Source organism: Natrix helvetica (assembly GCF_964273705.1).
Source record: "Natrix helvetica genome assembly, chromosome: Z".
Taxonomy (NCBI): Eukaryota; Metazoa; Chordata; class Lepidosauria; order Squamata; family Natricidae; genus Natrix; species Natrix helvetica.
Genome location: NC_138554.1, coordinates 116,169,335 through 116,183,595, shown reverse-complemented (window position 1 = coordinate 116,183,595; position 14,261 = coordinate 116,169,335). Strand labels below are relative to the sequence as shown.

At 38.1% G+C, this 14,261-nt stretch overlaps 1 protein-coding gene across 2 annotated transcripts in view; it reads left to right on the top strand.

The window, feature by feature from the left end:
- The window catches only part of ABCB1 (ATP binding cassette subfamily B member 1), a 73,716-nt gene that overhangs the window by 26,370 nt on the left and 33,085 nt on the right, over window positions 1-14,261 (top strand). For both annotated transcript variants that reach the window (XM_081969868.1, XM_081969867.1), the window contains 8 exons: window positions 46-97; window positions 858-1,002; window positions 2,909-2,978; window positions 7,113-7,304; window positions 7,885-8,056; window positions 9,060-9,184; window positions 10,234-10,405; window positions 12,918-13,031. In XM_081969868.1, coding sequence (XP_081825994.1) covers window positions 46-97; window positions 858-1,002; window positions 2,909-2,978; window positions 7,113-7,304; window positions 7,885-8,056; window positions 9,060-9,184; window positions 10,234-10,405; window positions 12,918-13,031 — 1,042 coding nt within the window. The remainder of the gene's footprint in view (window positions 1-45; window positions 98-857; window positions 1,003-2,908; window positions 2,979-7,112; window positions 7,305-7,884; window positions 8,057-9,059; window positions 9,185-10,233; window positions 10,406-12,917; window positions 13,032-14,261) is intronic.

Below are 14,261 nucleotides of genomic sequence, written 5' to 3'. Positions count from 1 at the left end.
TTCTTTATTGAAAAAAATGAAATTTGTCTATATATTATTTTATAGAGAAAAGAAAAAAATCAAGGAAAAAATAAATATGGTCAGCCCATTTGCAGTGGTAAGTTTTGAAATTTTTGTTGTTTTGTTTTGTTTGGTACATTGGAGTCAGTGTTGATTTCTACTGACTGCCTGGATTAATTCATGCAGTTTTCTTGGCAAGATTTCAGAAGTTGTTTGCCATTGCCTGCTTCTTAGAGCTGACTTGCCCAAGATAACCCTGCTCACTTTGTTCTTTAAGGCAGGATTAACACTCTCAGCCTTATATTTCTAACTTCATATTTTAACCACTACATGAGACTGATTCTGTTTTAAAATTTACAATTAAAATAGCGAAACGTTTTAAATGTGTGTGTGCATATATTCAGTAAAACTAAATAAGAACATTCATTCTGTGAATATTATGTGAAGTGTGTTAATTTGTATTCAAGCTATTTTTTAAAGAAGGTGCCAGATAACATTGTTTTAAAGCAGGGGTTCCCAGCCCCCAGTCCATGGACTAGTACCAGAAAATTGGGCCATGCAAATGAGTAAAGCCCCTTTCTCCGGATGCAGGCAGCATGCAAAACCACGTACACAGAAACCTTTCTTCATGGAACTGGTCCCTGGTGACCAAATGGTCAGGGGCCACTGTTTTAAAGTATTAATATAAACCATATTATATTATGTTTGCTTAATTTAATGCAAGAATCTGAAAAAATAAAAAGTCAATGAATGCTGCTTGTTAGTTATGAAATTATCTCATAGATGTTTGTGTTCTAGTTGTATGACAGTTATAAATAAGTAGACAATTTTTGCCTTGTGGATAATTTGCTTTACAGTTTCGTTACTCCGATTCCCTGGATAAATTATTAATGATAGTGGGCACTATTTTTGCAGCCCTTCATGGGGCTTCCCTTCCAGTTATGATGATTGTTTTTGGAGATATGACAAATACCTTTGTTGGATCTGGAACTCTTCCTCTAGGTAAGAGGAGTCAATAATGTCATGAAAAGAATGCAAAGACAGAGAATTGCAGCATGTATTTTTTACAGTGGATCTCTAAGAAAACTGCCAAATGTTTTGTAGGCTCTTAACTGCTGGCATTGGCTAGAGCAGGATTTACAAATAAGAGCATTCTATTCTTAAATTACTGACAAACGGCTGTTCAGAATGGTATAAGATCTTCTACTTGGGCAAGGGGTTGGACTGCAAGACCTCCAAGGTCTCTTCCAACTCTGTTATTCTGTATTCTATATATAGTCATCCATGTAAAACTGATACTGCAAGAGAAGAAACTTAAATTTACATTATAAACACAATAAATATAGATCAATATATCTAGCACCAATAATAAATGTTATATACAAATTAGAATCATTTACCAAAACTAGATTGACTGTAAAGAATAATCTTTGGAGCTTGTAAGCAGTGATAGAAACATAGGAAACTACGCTTATGCCAAATTAAACTTTGGAATCCTCTTGTACAAGGTCATATTGCAAAAATAGATGGGACCAAAATAAAAAATAGCTGTGTGAGCCACTGAAAATCATATGCAGGCCCATTTAGTATTACTATTAAAAATATCACACTTTCAAATAACAATATTCATTTAAAATAAATATACATATTTAAGGACAGAAGTTAACATTTTGTGGACTTTTCTTATTTCTTATTTATTGCCACAGATTAGCATTTTTCTTTGTATTATAAAGGATAAATCTATTTTAGAATTTACACTATATTTTTAATATTCTCTATCACCAAATGGCAAGAATCATACTACCTATGAAGGACAAATGTAGCCAGAACTGATTCAAAGGGCTGCATAAAGTCCTAAACCTTAGATTGTCCCACAACCTTAGATCTAACAACATTTTAACAAGACTAATTAAGCCCTTAAACAGAAAGTCCTAAATACTCTCCAACACTCTCTGAGCTTTATTATTTCCTGCTATCAACAGAGAACTGTGTATACAAGAGATAGTTGTAATATTCCTATTTTCTCTAGGATAACATGGCTACAGGTAGTCCTCATTTAGCAACCACAATTGAGACAGGCAACTTCATTTGTAATTACTAAATGGGAAAACACATAAATGTGTTTGTGCTTTGCTTTTGCCCACTTCTCCATCCTTTGGAATGATGGGATAGTTCGGAATGAGGGAATTACTGTTTATTTACATTGATTGGAGAGAAAGGAATTACAAGAGAGTAAGCAGGCACACAATGGGGAATGTTTACTCTCTTGTAAACTCTTCCTTCCAATCTCTACTCTGTGAAGGAGGAAAGAAAAATGGGTCAGGAACAGGACAAATACTGATTGGAATGGTGAATACATAACAGTCAGGGACAAAGATTGCACAGTTAGTAAATGTGCACCTTGGTCACAAAATTACTTTTTCAGCTGCATTACAACTTGACATGGTCACTGCATGAAGCGATCAATAAATAAGGTCTATCTGTAAAGTCAAAAAGGACTAGAATCACAAGCCAAATTGATAACACAAGGAATCACTTTTTCAGTTTTCTTTCTTTGAATATTATATCCTACATATTCTTTTTTGAAATCATGATGTGCACAGTCATTCAAAATATTACTAAAAACCAAAGATATTTCTTTATTAAGTTTGAGTTTGAGTTTTATTAAATTTATATACCGCCCCCCTCTCCCCGCAGGGACTTAAGAACATAATTGCAGGAATAGCCACAACGAAGCTTATCAGGCAACCATTATCTTGGTATTATCAAATGATACCATTTAATAACAGTTAAAAAAATTTATAATCTTGTGACGGGATAATCTTGTGGCTGGAGTTATTAAATTGTTAATTTCCCCTTAATATTATCTTTACTTGATTTAAACCATTTTTTTCTTCCTTTTACTTAGATAATGAAACATCTTTAACCAATCCTTCCAAGTACCAACCTCTTAAGGAACTAGAAGAAAAAATGACAAGGTACCTTATATTAACATATATTGTTATACATTACATATTTGACATGTTTATAAGTGCTTGTATATATAGTGTAATAAATTAGATTTTCATTTAAATTTTAATATTTTAAAACAAGGATTAAATAAGTTCCTTTAATAAAGTTTGTAAGTCTGAATACAATGCAAACAATGAAGTTGCCTATACTTTAAACAAGCCATGTTAGTCTCAAGGTCAGTTATTGATGATAACATTCAGAAAACAAAAATGAGAAAAAGCTGATTAAGGTGATGCCTTATTTTGATAGTAGTCCACAAGTTCTTATCTCAATAGATGCACTTTAGTTACCGCAGTAAAGCAAGTTATGGTGCTCATAAAATAATATGCCGTCACAGCATATGAAGGTATGATCAGATCAATCATGTTATCTGTCCTAAGTAGAACAGCTGTGTTGTATATAAATTATTAAATGTTATAGTTTGGAGTGCGGAGGCAGTCATTCGAGGGCCTGATGAATACCAATGTTTTGGACTATAACTCAGGTACACATACAGCCTGTTGAAACTCTGCTTCAACAAATCTGGAAGTCATCAAGTTAGGGAATAATGTTTTGGTGTGCATTCTGATATTGGTGACAATCCAGAATCTAGGGAATTGGTGGAAGACTGCAATTCTATACTTCAGGTAACTGCATTTATGCAAAAATAGGACAAAAGAGGTTAAAAATGGCTCTGCCCAAGCTGCTATCTTCTCCCTAATATTTTACATGTAGGCTTTTACTGTGTTTCCCTGAAAATAAGACCTATCGTGAAAATAAACTCTACCATGATTTTTGCGTATGTACCTAATGTAAGCCATACTTCAAAAATAAATCCTAGTTAAGACCCTGCCTATTCCATCCCACTGTCTGGTTGCTCAAGGCTGCAATAGAGCACGAGGCTGTGTGGTGCAGCAGTGCTGCTGCCACAAGGTGAGGCGAGGCAAGTGGTGGGGCAGCGGTTGGAACTACCCCAGGTCCCCAGACCCATGCATTGCAGGATCCCCAGACAGGTCACTTCCTGCTTGGTGACCCACCCCCACCTCTTCCCTTTTACTCTCTTCCTGAGCCAGACAGCCATGCTACGGAGGACAGGTGGTGAAGTCTCAGTCTCCTTACCCGATCCCTTTCTGCCATTTCTGAGCCGGGGGGGAGGGAGAGTGACAGCAAAAGGCTTCTACCACTGCTGCACATTAGCTGTGTCTGCCTCCCCCCCTTCAGATCACCTGCCCAGTCATAGCTGCCACCTTCTCTACCTGCCATGCTTCCTCGCTCTGCCTCCTCACTGTTCATTGGTTGCATTGTAGGGTTTCAATAGCGGCAGCTCTGGAGGCTGCTGGTAGGAAACAGTGGCAAACGGGGCAGGGGACTCTTTTTCCACATACACAATACAATACAATACAATACAATACAATAGCAGAGTTGGAAGGGACCTTGGAGGTCTTCTAGTCCAACCCCCTGCCTAGGCAAGAAACCCTATACTGTTTCAGACAAATGGCTATCCAACATCTTCTTAAAGACTTCCAGTGTTGGGGCATTCACAACTTCTGGAGGCCAGCCTTTTCACTGATTAATTCTTCTAACTGTCAGGAAATTTCTCCTCAGTTCTAAGTTGCTTCTCTCCTTGATTAGTTTCCACCCATTGCTCCTTGTTATATAACTCTCACCAGCCCTCATCACTACCTGCCTCACCTCACAGCACTTGCTGTACATCATCCCTGGGCTGGCTAAGCTATGGGAAAACTACGTTGGCTGGAACTGGGCGAGGAAGACCAGGCTCCCCTTCCCTGATGTTTCTGCAAAGCCCTTGAGGTTTTGTGTGGAGAAGCAGATCATTCCCCTCAGGGTTGGCCTCTGCACCTGCTTCAGACGGCAAACAGAAGAGCTTTGCTCTTTACCTCCAGGGCCTTTGAAATTGCCCCTCGCTTCGCTTTTCTGTCTTAAAATCCAAAGAAGACATGTTTCCCTCTGGATCAGCTGAGGGTAGCTACTCGTATGATTTTTGTAAGAAGCTGAATGTATATATGAGTCCATTCCCCTTCTCACGGACCGGCCTGCAGGAAACGGATCTGCTCTTCCATGCAAAATCTCAATGGCTTTACAGAACCATAGGAGAAGGGGAGCCTTGCCTTCCTTGCCCAACTCCAGGTGGGGTAGTTTTCCTGGAGCTTAGCGTTCTTCCATACAAAGGAGCAATACAATTCCGGGAGGAGAAGTGGCAGAAAACAGGGCTGCCATTTCCAGAAGGGTGAAGGGAGAAGGAAGACATGGGACAATACAGGCTGGTGAGAAAGTGGGGATCAGAGATCGTTGCACAGTGGAAGGAAGGAAGGGAGGGAGAGAGATCCAATCCAACCAGGGCTGGCAGCTGGGGTGCCCCTGTGACTCCACCCACCAACTCTCCCATGGCTGTGTGGGCAGAGCCTCAAAGAGGGCCAGGTAGCCAAAACCACCAACCCAGGGATGATACAGAGAGACTATCAACAGCTTCCAGAGCTACCACCATTGAAACCATACAATGCAGGCAGCAAACAGGGAGTGCGCAGCATTAGGTGGCATGGTAGGTAGAGGAGGAGGTTGCTGCTGGGGAGGTGATGGATGCGGAGAGGCGGTGGCTGATGTGCAGCAGCAGTGGAGGCCTTTTTCTGTCATTCTGTCCTGGCTTTGAAACTGAGGGGAACTGGGTAAGGGGACTGAACCTCCCCCATCCATCCTTCATAGCATGGCAGTCCATCTTGGGAGAGAAGTAAAAGGGAAGAGGTAGGGATAGGTTGCCAAGCAAGGAGTGGTCCAGCTGCATGGGCCCAGAGGTACATGGGTACAGGATGCATGTGGCAGCTCTATCCCCCCCCCCCCACTTGCCTCGACTCATCTCGTGGCAAGGCAAACCCTATCCCAAGAGCTGCAGTCTCTCTCCAGCAGCTGCTCGGGCCTGCCAGATGCATGGCTGGCATCTCCTGAAATACCACAGCACTCAGCCCTGGAGGGGAAGGTTGAGCTGGCAAGGGCGCTGTAGACAAGATGCCATCTCACTTCAGTGCCCCCCCTACTCTCCAGTGTTTTGCCCGTATTTCGGCCCTGGGATGCTGCCTCCCCACTCACCTCTCAGGCGGACCAGCCAGGGAGGTTTTTCCCCCCCAGCATCCTCAGGGCAAAGGCTCCCCACTCAATCCAGAGGAGCATCAGCCTGTCCACCCACCTTGGCTCCCTTCTCACCCCACCTAGCATGGCCATCCCAGTGCTGCTGGGGCTGGACTGGCATGAGAAAGCCATGTGTGCCCCCCCCCCCATCCAAACTCTCTCACAATTGGTCTGCCCCCACTCTTCGAGGTTGACTCAATTGCTGCCGCACTTTAAAGCTCTGAGTCTCCACCCCATGTTCAGGCCATGCCCAGCTGTTTGTACCGAATGTTGTCCCACCCCACTCTTGTGCGCTCACTGCCTGCTGTACATAATAAGACATCCCCAAAAATAACCCTTGGTGCTTATTTTGGAGCCCAAAACCAGGTCTTATTTTCAGGGAAACATGGTACCACCCTACAACTATGGATGGTAAGCTAGAAGAGACAAAGGAAGAGGGATCAAGGAAGAACGTTTCATCATTTTGGCTAGATGTACATGCCTATGCCTGCAACAAGAATATTTCTGCAGATTAAAGCAATATAAATGTATTCATCAAGTCAAGATGGCTTAATGCTTTGAATAGTTTGTTTTATGCAGCAAACTTCCCCAAGTTGTCTTCATGCTGTGTAGGACTAGACGTCTCATAATTCATCAGGCAAAGGAGCAAATAGCCATATTTGCTATGTACGTTGGGTAAGTTATTTAGAAGGCTGATAGGAGTGACCTTCAGGACAGCATGCTTCCATTTGAATGCAAATTTCTTGAGAAGAACAGGAAGACTAGTTGCCTCAGTGTTGTACTCATAATATTTTTAGGACCCTAATAACTATGAAACAATCTAAGCAGATATTTTTTGGTCAGGTATTCCATGTTTTTTACTTGTTTACATTGAGTATATTTTCCACATTATGGTCAATTCCTTTCTTAAGATTAATTATGATGCTACAGACAAACATAGGTTACCTTCTTGAATTTACCTCTTCAATATTGTATTTCAGTTATGCATACTGGTATTCAGCCATAGGAGCTGGAGTTCTTGTCTCTTCCTATGCATACATTGCATGTTGGACACTTGCGGCTGGCCGCCAGGTCAAAAGAATTAGGCAACAATTTTTCCATGCCATTATGAGGCAAGAAGTAGGATGGTTTGATGTAAATGATGTTGGACAACTGAATACACGACTTATAGAGTGAGTCCACATTTCATGCTTTTTCTTCAGTAATTAATTTAATTTATCAGTTTGGTTAGCTTTAAAGATTTAAATTCCAAGTGCTTAGTTTGTGTTAACAAAATTCAGCTCTGAAAATGTACTGTATATGTGTAGCACTAGATGACAACAGGGTAAAGATTTTCTGCATTCTATTGGTCTCCAAAATTACGTTGTCCAAGGGAAACATCTGCTTGAAATTACCAATCTAAAATGTATATGCATCTTTGATTCTGCTTAAAATCTCCACCAAATTCATTCATTACCTAGCAAAACAAAACAAAAGTTAGCATAAATACCTTATATTAAGTACACTTGGCTTTTATATAGAATGCTGACAAATTATGCTTCTTCCAGTTCATGGTGTTTTTCCTCACTCCTTTTTAATTTCCCCCTTTATTCAGGCTACAACTGTTGTATATGTGTATTTTTGGTAGGAGGAATATATATTCTATATCCATGTATATACTCAAACTGTGCTGTGTCGATACAACTGAAGTATGTCAGAAAACCAGCAAAAATGCATCTTGAATATTACCCATTTGCTCTAATTTCTTTTCAGTGATGTATCCAAAATCAATGAAGGAATTGGTGATAAAATTGGAATGCTGATTCAGGGAATATCAGCATTTCTATCAGGATTTATAGTCGGATTCATTAAAGGATGGAAATTGACTCTTGTAATCCTAGCTGTCAGTCCTGTTCTAGGAATTTCTGCTGCACTTTGGGCAAAGGCAGGTATACTTTTGCTGAAATGTAATGGTATAGTACACAATTCACTCATTTCAATCATGAAAATGCCATCATGGTTCCCTCTTAGGGGATTACATTTCTGTACGTTTCCTCCTTGTGAAAATGAAGATAATATTCAACCTGTATCTGCATTTGAGAGTTTCCTATGTCCTTTAAGAGAGCCTTTTTCATGCTTGAGCAAAACCACTCTGCTTTTCTCCATATTTTGAGACTTACCTGGCCCTTGAGAATCTCAGCTGTTTAAACATTATCCCCTTTTTTCTAAATCATTCTCTCCTGTAGCCAAGGCAATATGATGCCTTTGCCTGCTCCCTGATCCTCCAGATCTTTCCTTGTATTTTGCTGCTTCCATTTCAGCAGTCAGTTTTCAGTATAATTCCTTGCCATGAGGGGGAAAAAATACATGGCAAGGGATAAAAGAAGACCAGGCATTGCAGTCTTGATTATTTATGGCCGCTTTTTAAGCCAAAGGCAACTCAATAGGAGAGTGAAATACACAATGAAAAGCTTTGCCTCGTGATATAAAACTTCCCTAAAGGATAAGATGGACATTGTTGATGGCTGTCTAGAATTTGGCTATCTACAAAATAAAGTTAGAGTAGGCATAGTGGGTTCCCCAAAACAGGTCAAAGCTGCTGCCAAGGAATTCTCTGAAATATCAGGATACTAGGTACAACCACATTGTGCTGTGCTCATATTCTTTAAAAATCAAAAGCAATTACAAAAATAAGAAAAACGCCAGAACTTATTAAGAGGAGAAGAGAAGGGTGGGGAAGAGAGAGTTCTGGCCATGGAAAGGGGAACAAAGATGGGGCAGGTAGAAATTCCTTGATTTTAAGAAGAAATATATTGTATGTTTCTTTTTGGGGGGGCGGAGGATATAGGCAGTGTCTAATATCTAATTAGATTAGATGTAAAAATGAAGCTGGTATTAGATTTCATGAAAAATTGTTTTAGATGGAAAACTTTTTTTCTTTTGCACAGATCCTTTCTGCATTCACTAATCAGGAACTTGCTGCATATGCAAAAGCTGGGTCAGTTGCTGAGGAGGTCCTAGGCGCTATCAGAACAGTGATAGCTTTTGGAGGACAGAAGAAAGAAATTGAACGGTCAGGGAAATCTGTTAATTTTACATAGAATCTCTGGCTAATTTCATTCTGTGTATTTGACTCTTCCAAAAGCATGTAAATGATAGACCAGTAGAATTCATCCCTATACTCTTCCATCATTATTCATAAGAGTTGATCTCGTCAAAATGTTGCTGTTCCAAATCTTTTGTACTACAGTTCCTATTGTCCTCAATCATCAGGGAGTTGAAATGAAAAACTCTTGCAAAACTGCAAATTTGGGAATTGTAATGAAATAGAGTACTCTACAGTCTGATTCTTTTTTTCTTTTTCCTTGTTTTGATTCCTCTTGTTCATTCATGCAGGACTTGCAGTAGCTTTCCAGTGTAAACCTCAAGTGTTCGTGATAAAAAAGGAAATTAAATGAATTTGGATATGAATTATACACATATACAAGCTGCTACTTAAAGGACATTATAGCAGCAAGTAGGAAGGAATAACTGAATATTTAGAATAACTAATTTTGGCCAAAATTAAATAATGTAATACTGTTGTTGCCAAAAAGACTGATAGAAAATGTAGCAATAGCAATAGCACTTAGACTTATATTCCACTTTCCAGTGCTTTACAGCACTCCCCGAAAAGTTTAAAAATGTACGCATATTACACTCAACAATCTGGACCCTTATTTTATGGACCTCGGAAAGATGGAATGCTGAGTCAACCTTGAGCCAGTTAGGATCACTGGCAGTGGGCAGAGTTAGCCTGCAATGCTGCATTCTAACCACTGCGCCACCACGGATCATAAAAATTGACCATTTGATCAGTTTAGGATAAACTCTTCATTTAATATAGATATTCTTATATTAATTAAATAAATAAATGTTGCTTGTTTCTTTTTCCTTGAGTACATGACAAGTAGTTGTAATAATTAATTTTGTGCAGAAATATTTTTCTAGAATTATGATAAGCAAAACACATGAGTATATATTTTCTTAACATACATACATCAATAACTATAGACAATATAATCCAGAAGAAAATGACTTTTGCATCCAATGCAATTATAATGTTTGCCATTTTTCTTTCAGGTATCATAAAAATTTAGAACATGCTAAAAACATTGGGATAAGGAAGTCTATCAGTACCAGCGTTTCGCTTGGAGTTGCTTTCTTATTTATCTATGCTTCCTATGCATTGGCTTTCTGGTATGGAACTACACTGATAATAGACGAAAAATACAGTATTGGAGAAGTCCTTACAGTAAGTGTTGACAATTAGCTGTACAATTTTATTTTGCAAAAATAAAAGAACAAAAAATTAATAATAACCAATTTCCAAAGCTGGGTCTTAATGCTGTGAAAACAACTTTACAATGCACATGTACAAATCCATATAATATTGTATTAGTTATAACTTTGTTTGATCTTGAAAAGCTAAGCATGTAGAAGATTACCACAAAGTCCTAGGGCAATAGACAGGAATAGGCAGATCAAGTGGTATCTTGGAAGAAAGCAATTGAAACCCATTTCTCTAATATTTTCAAGAAAAGGTGAGGTTAACTAGAACACTGTCATGAGAGATGGCTATCAACTTCCTGTCTCTCTTATGAATGTCCTGGAAATACCATCTTGATGGCAAAAGGAGATAAATGCCTCCTTGATTTGAACCATCACAGTGGCATTTCCGGTCATCTCTGTTGCTCCCTCTGCTAGCTGTTTATTTGAATAACTTATGCAAGAGGACCCTTGCTTCACTTTATTTCTTGACAAAGTTGCTTTGGCCAGGCTGGATTTTCCCTTTAAGAATACACTTTTGATTCTGTTTATTTTCTCTCTCTGCTTCTTCCATTGTCTCCTTTGTAGCAGATTCTGCTGGTAACTGAAGTGTTCATTGGATTCTCGTTATCCTTAATATCCCTGCCCTTTCCTTAACATTCCAGTTCAGTTCACATTAGCCCAGCCTGCCACCTGAAATATGCCTTAACACATGTACTTGTTTCCTTTCATTGTGCAGCCCAGCATGATTATTTGTCCTGTTTCCACAATCATTCAAGTGGTTAGGTTAGGACAGTTGAAGAAAAATAAAGCTGTATATTATTGTTTGGCGAGGCACTGCATATTTTCTGCTTTGAAACCCTCCCAACTGTCTGTTTATAGTATATTTATAGAGCATGTTTATTTTTAATCCTTTTCTTTTTGCCTGCCAAGTACTGAGAGGCAATTGTCGTTCTTAAATTGGAAAAGTCTGAGATGTGAGACCACCACATATTTTGCTGGTAGATTTTCTGAACTAGGAGGTTTTTAAGGTGCTTTTAGGAAATGGTGCAGAGATATTTAGTGCTTCCTTTCCTTTTTTGCCAAACACTACATGGCATTGCAGCTTAACATAGTAAAAAAGCATGGTTTGGCAGAAGTTTTGGCTTATCAAGTTCAGTAAATGTTGGAGCATGCATCGAAGTAAACCATATGTAGCACATAAGCAAATTGTAATTCTAAGCAATGTCAAAAAAAATGCTGGTTGGCAGGGGTGGGCTAACTATGATTCACTATTTCTTTTATGCAACATAGTTTTTTTATAGAAGGAAATCAAAACCTGCAAAATTTGATCACCTGCCATTTGTAGATTTTCATTTCTCTAGTTTCAGGGTATTTTAAAAACTACACCATGTGATCTAAAGTAGGGTTTATTGTTATTTAAAATCTAAGGAGAAAAGCATACTGAAAAAAGGAAAAGATATAATGAATAGAAGGAATGATCTTGAGGAACAGAAGGAACAATCACTACCAAGACAATGTTCAGATAAAAGAAACTTGAGTCAAGGCAGATTTATAACCTGAGAAAGCATCTAAGACAAGACCCTCTCTAGTTCTCATGAAGATAAAGGAAGGGAACCGGAAGCACATTCAGACTTGCAGAATTCTGTTATAATAACCCTATGATAAATGCCTACATGACTTTGGTTTCCTAATTTGGTTTATCTTGAAGATCTGACATTATAAAACAGATGTATCTATTTTGTATCATTGCCCAAACCTCAGCCACTCTCTGAAATTATTACTGTCTTCTCCAGCTTTGTAGAAAGTTCCCCAAACCCCAAGTGATGTGTTACAATTACATTACCATCCATTTTGATCTTGTGTTGTTGTTTTTTTTTACTTACCTGTACTTTAAAAAGTTGTGAATCAGAAGTATTTGGATACCCTTCTGTCTATTGTGTCAACTGAAAACATTGACTTCAGGCCAGGGACCAGGCCAGCTTGCATTATTACACGTCATTCCTTTTTAGTTTGTATTTAAATATATTTTAGTTTACTTTTATTCCTTTATTTTTGTGTATTATGGTTTATTTTATTTTACTTGTGAACCATCCAAAGTAATTGAGAGTTAGGACAGTCCATTAAATAAATAAATAAAAAATAACAGAATAAAAAATATATTGCAATTAAAAAACTCTTATATTTACCTTTTAGCAGCTTAGTTTGATAGTGCAGAGGATTAGAATTTGGTTAGACTATTTTAATATCATCTCAGTGAAAATGACATTTTCCTACAATACAAATTTTGAAATGGTTAGTTATACCAATATATTTGCACACTGAACACAGTTATTCAAACACTATTCTGAGAATATTCACTTGCAAGCATCATTGTTTCTTCCAGTCAACATTTTTTGCTTGCTGAACTTCAGCCAATCATTTTTACATTATTGGATAGAAAAACTGTACAGCTGACAATGGATGTTTCTTTTTGTTCTGAAACACTTTCTGCGTAGGTCTTCTTTGCTGTACTCATTGGAGCATTCAGTATTGGCCAAGTCTCTCCAAACCTAGAAGCATTTGCTAGTGGCAGGGGAGCTGCATATGCAGTATTCAATATCATAGACAATGTAAGTATCTTTTTTAGAACTATGCCTAAAAATGAAAAGATTCAAAGAGTTAGAGATCTATTAAAGGTTTTAATTATCATTGGTGAAAACCAGGTGACAAGGCCATTAGCTCCCTATGTTGTGGCATGATTAGTAGGAGAAGAAAAGGTAGAGTTGGTGGGGGGGGGGGAGTTAAGGATGTCATCAGCTTAGACTCATAAGATTCCCACAAATGGTCCAGATCTGACCCCTCTTGAATTCCCTTACTTGGCATCAATTTAGTATTGAACTTTAGTTGACTAGATTCTTGTGTATACATTTGAGGAATAAATATGAATTACATCATAACATATGGTCCTTTGCTCCTGGCATGATTAGAACTACAATACTGATAGTCCTTGATTTACATGATGTTGGTTGCAGAGTGTCTGAAATTCAATCACATGACCAGAGAGCAGGGATGAACCATATCATAGATATATTTGGGGGGAGGGTATCTGTTGTAACATCAAATGGTCAATAAGCAATTGGTTGGATTTCAATGATTGTCTGTTATTGGATTGTGCAACAATCCAGATGACCATTAGATAGAAGAGTTTTTGCTACTGTTTATTGATTGGCTGGATTTTGTAGCCTTGGACATGTGGCAAACATATCAGATTTGTTTTTCAAATCTATGCATACCTAAGGTAACTCTTCAAATCTAGCCATTGCAAATATTATTAATTACCTCTTTCTGGTTTTATTGAATAGCCATGTAAGTCTAATAGTAAAACTAACAATAACAGTAAAAGCTAAGACTGTATTTCAACATTGGCTAAGAAGTCAATAGAGAAAATAGATTTGTAGCATTTCTCACTACAGTGAAATGGTCAACTCAGTTAATTGTTAACATATTTTTAGAAATAGAATAAAGCAGGGACTAGATGAATGATAAGAATATAGGAATAGCTGTATAGTGTGACAACTAACAGCAAAGAAAATTAAATTAAATTAGTCTTACTCTGTAAATGGTTAATGTATATAGGTTAATTGTATGACCCCAAGAAGCATAGTTGAAGAATAACATAAAAGTCAGTAAAATATTGCCTCAGAAACCAAAATAGAAGTTGAAACATGTATTGAGGAACATAAAAGGAAAAAAAGATATGTCCATTTTACTTTGAATATATTTTAATGGGAACTTTTCTATGAGCTAAGCCAAGAGAGACTTTATGAAATTATTTGAAAAGGAAAATGTAGGTCAGCAAC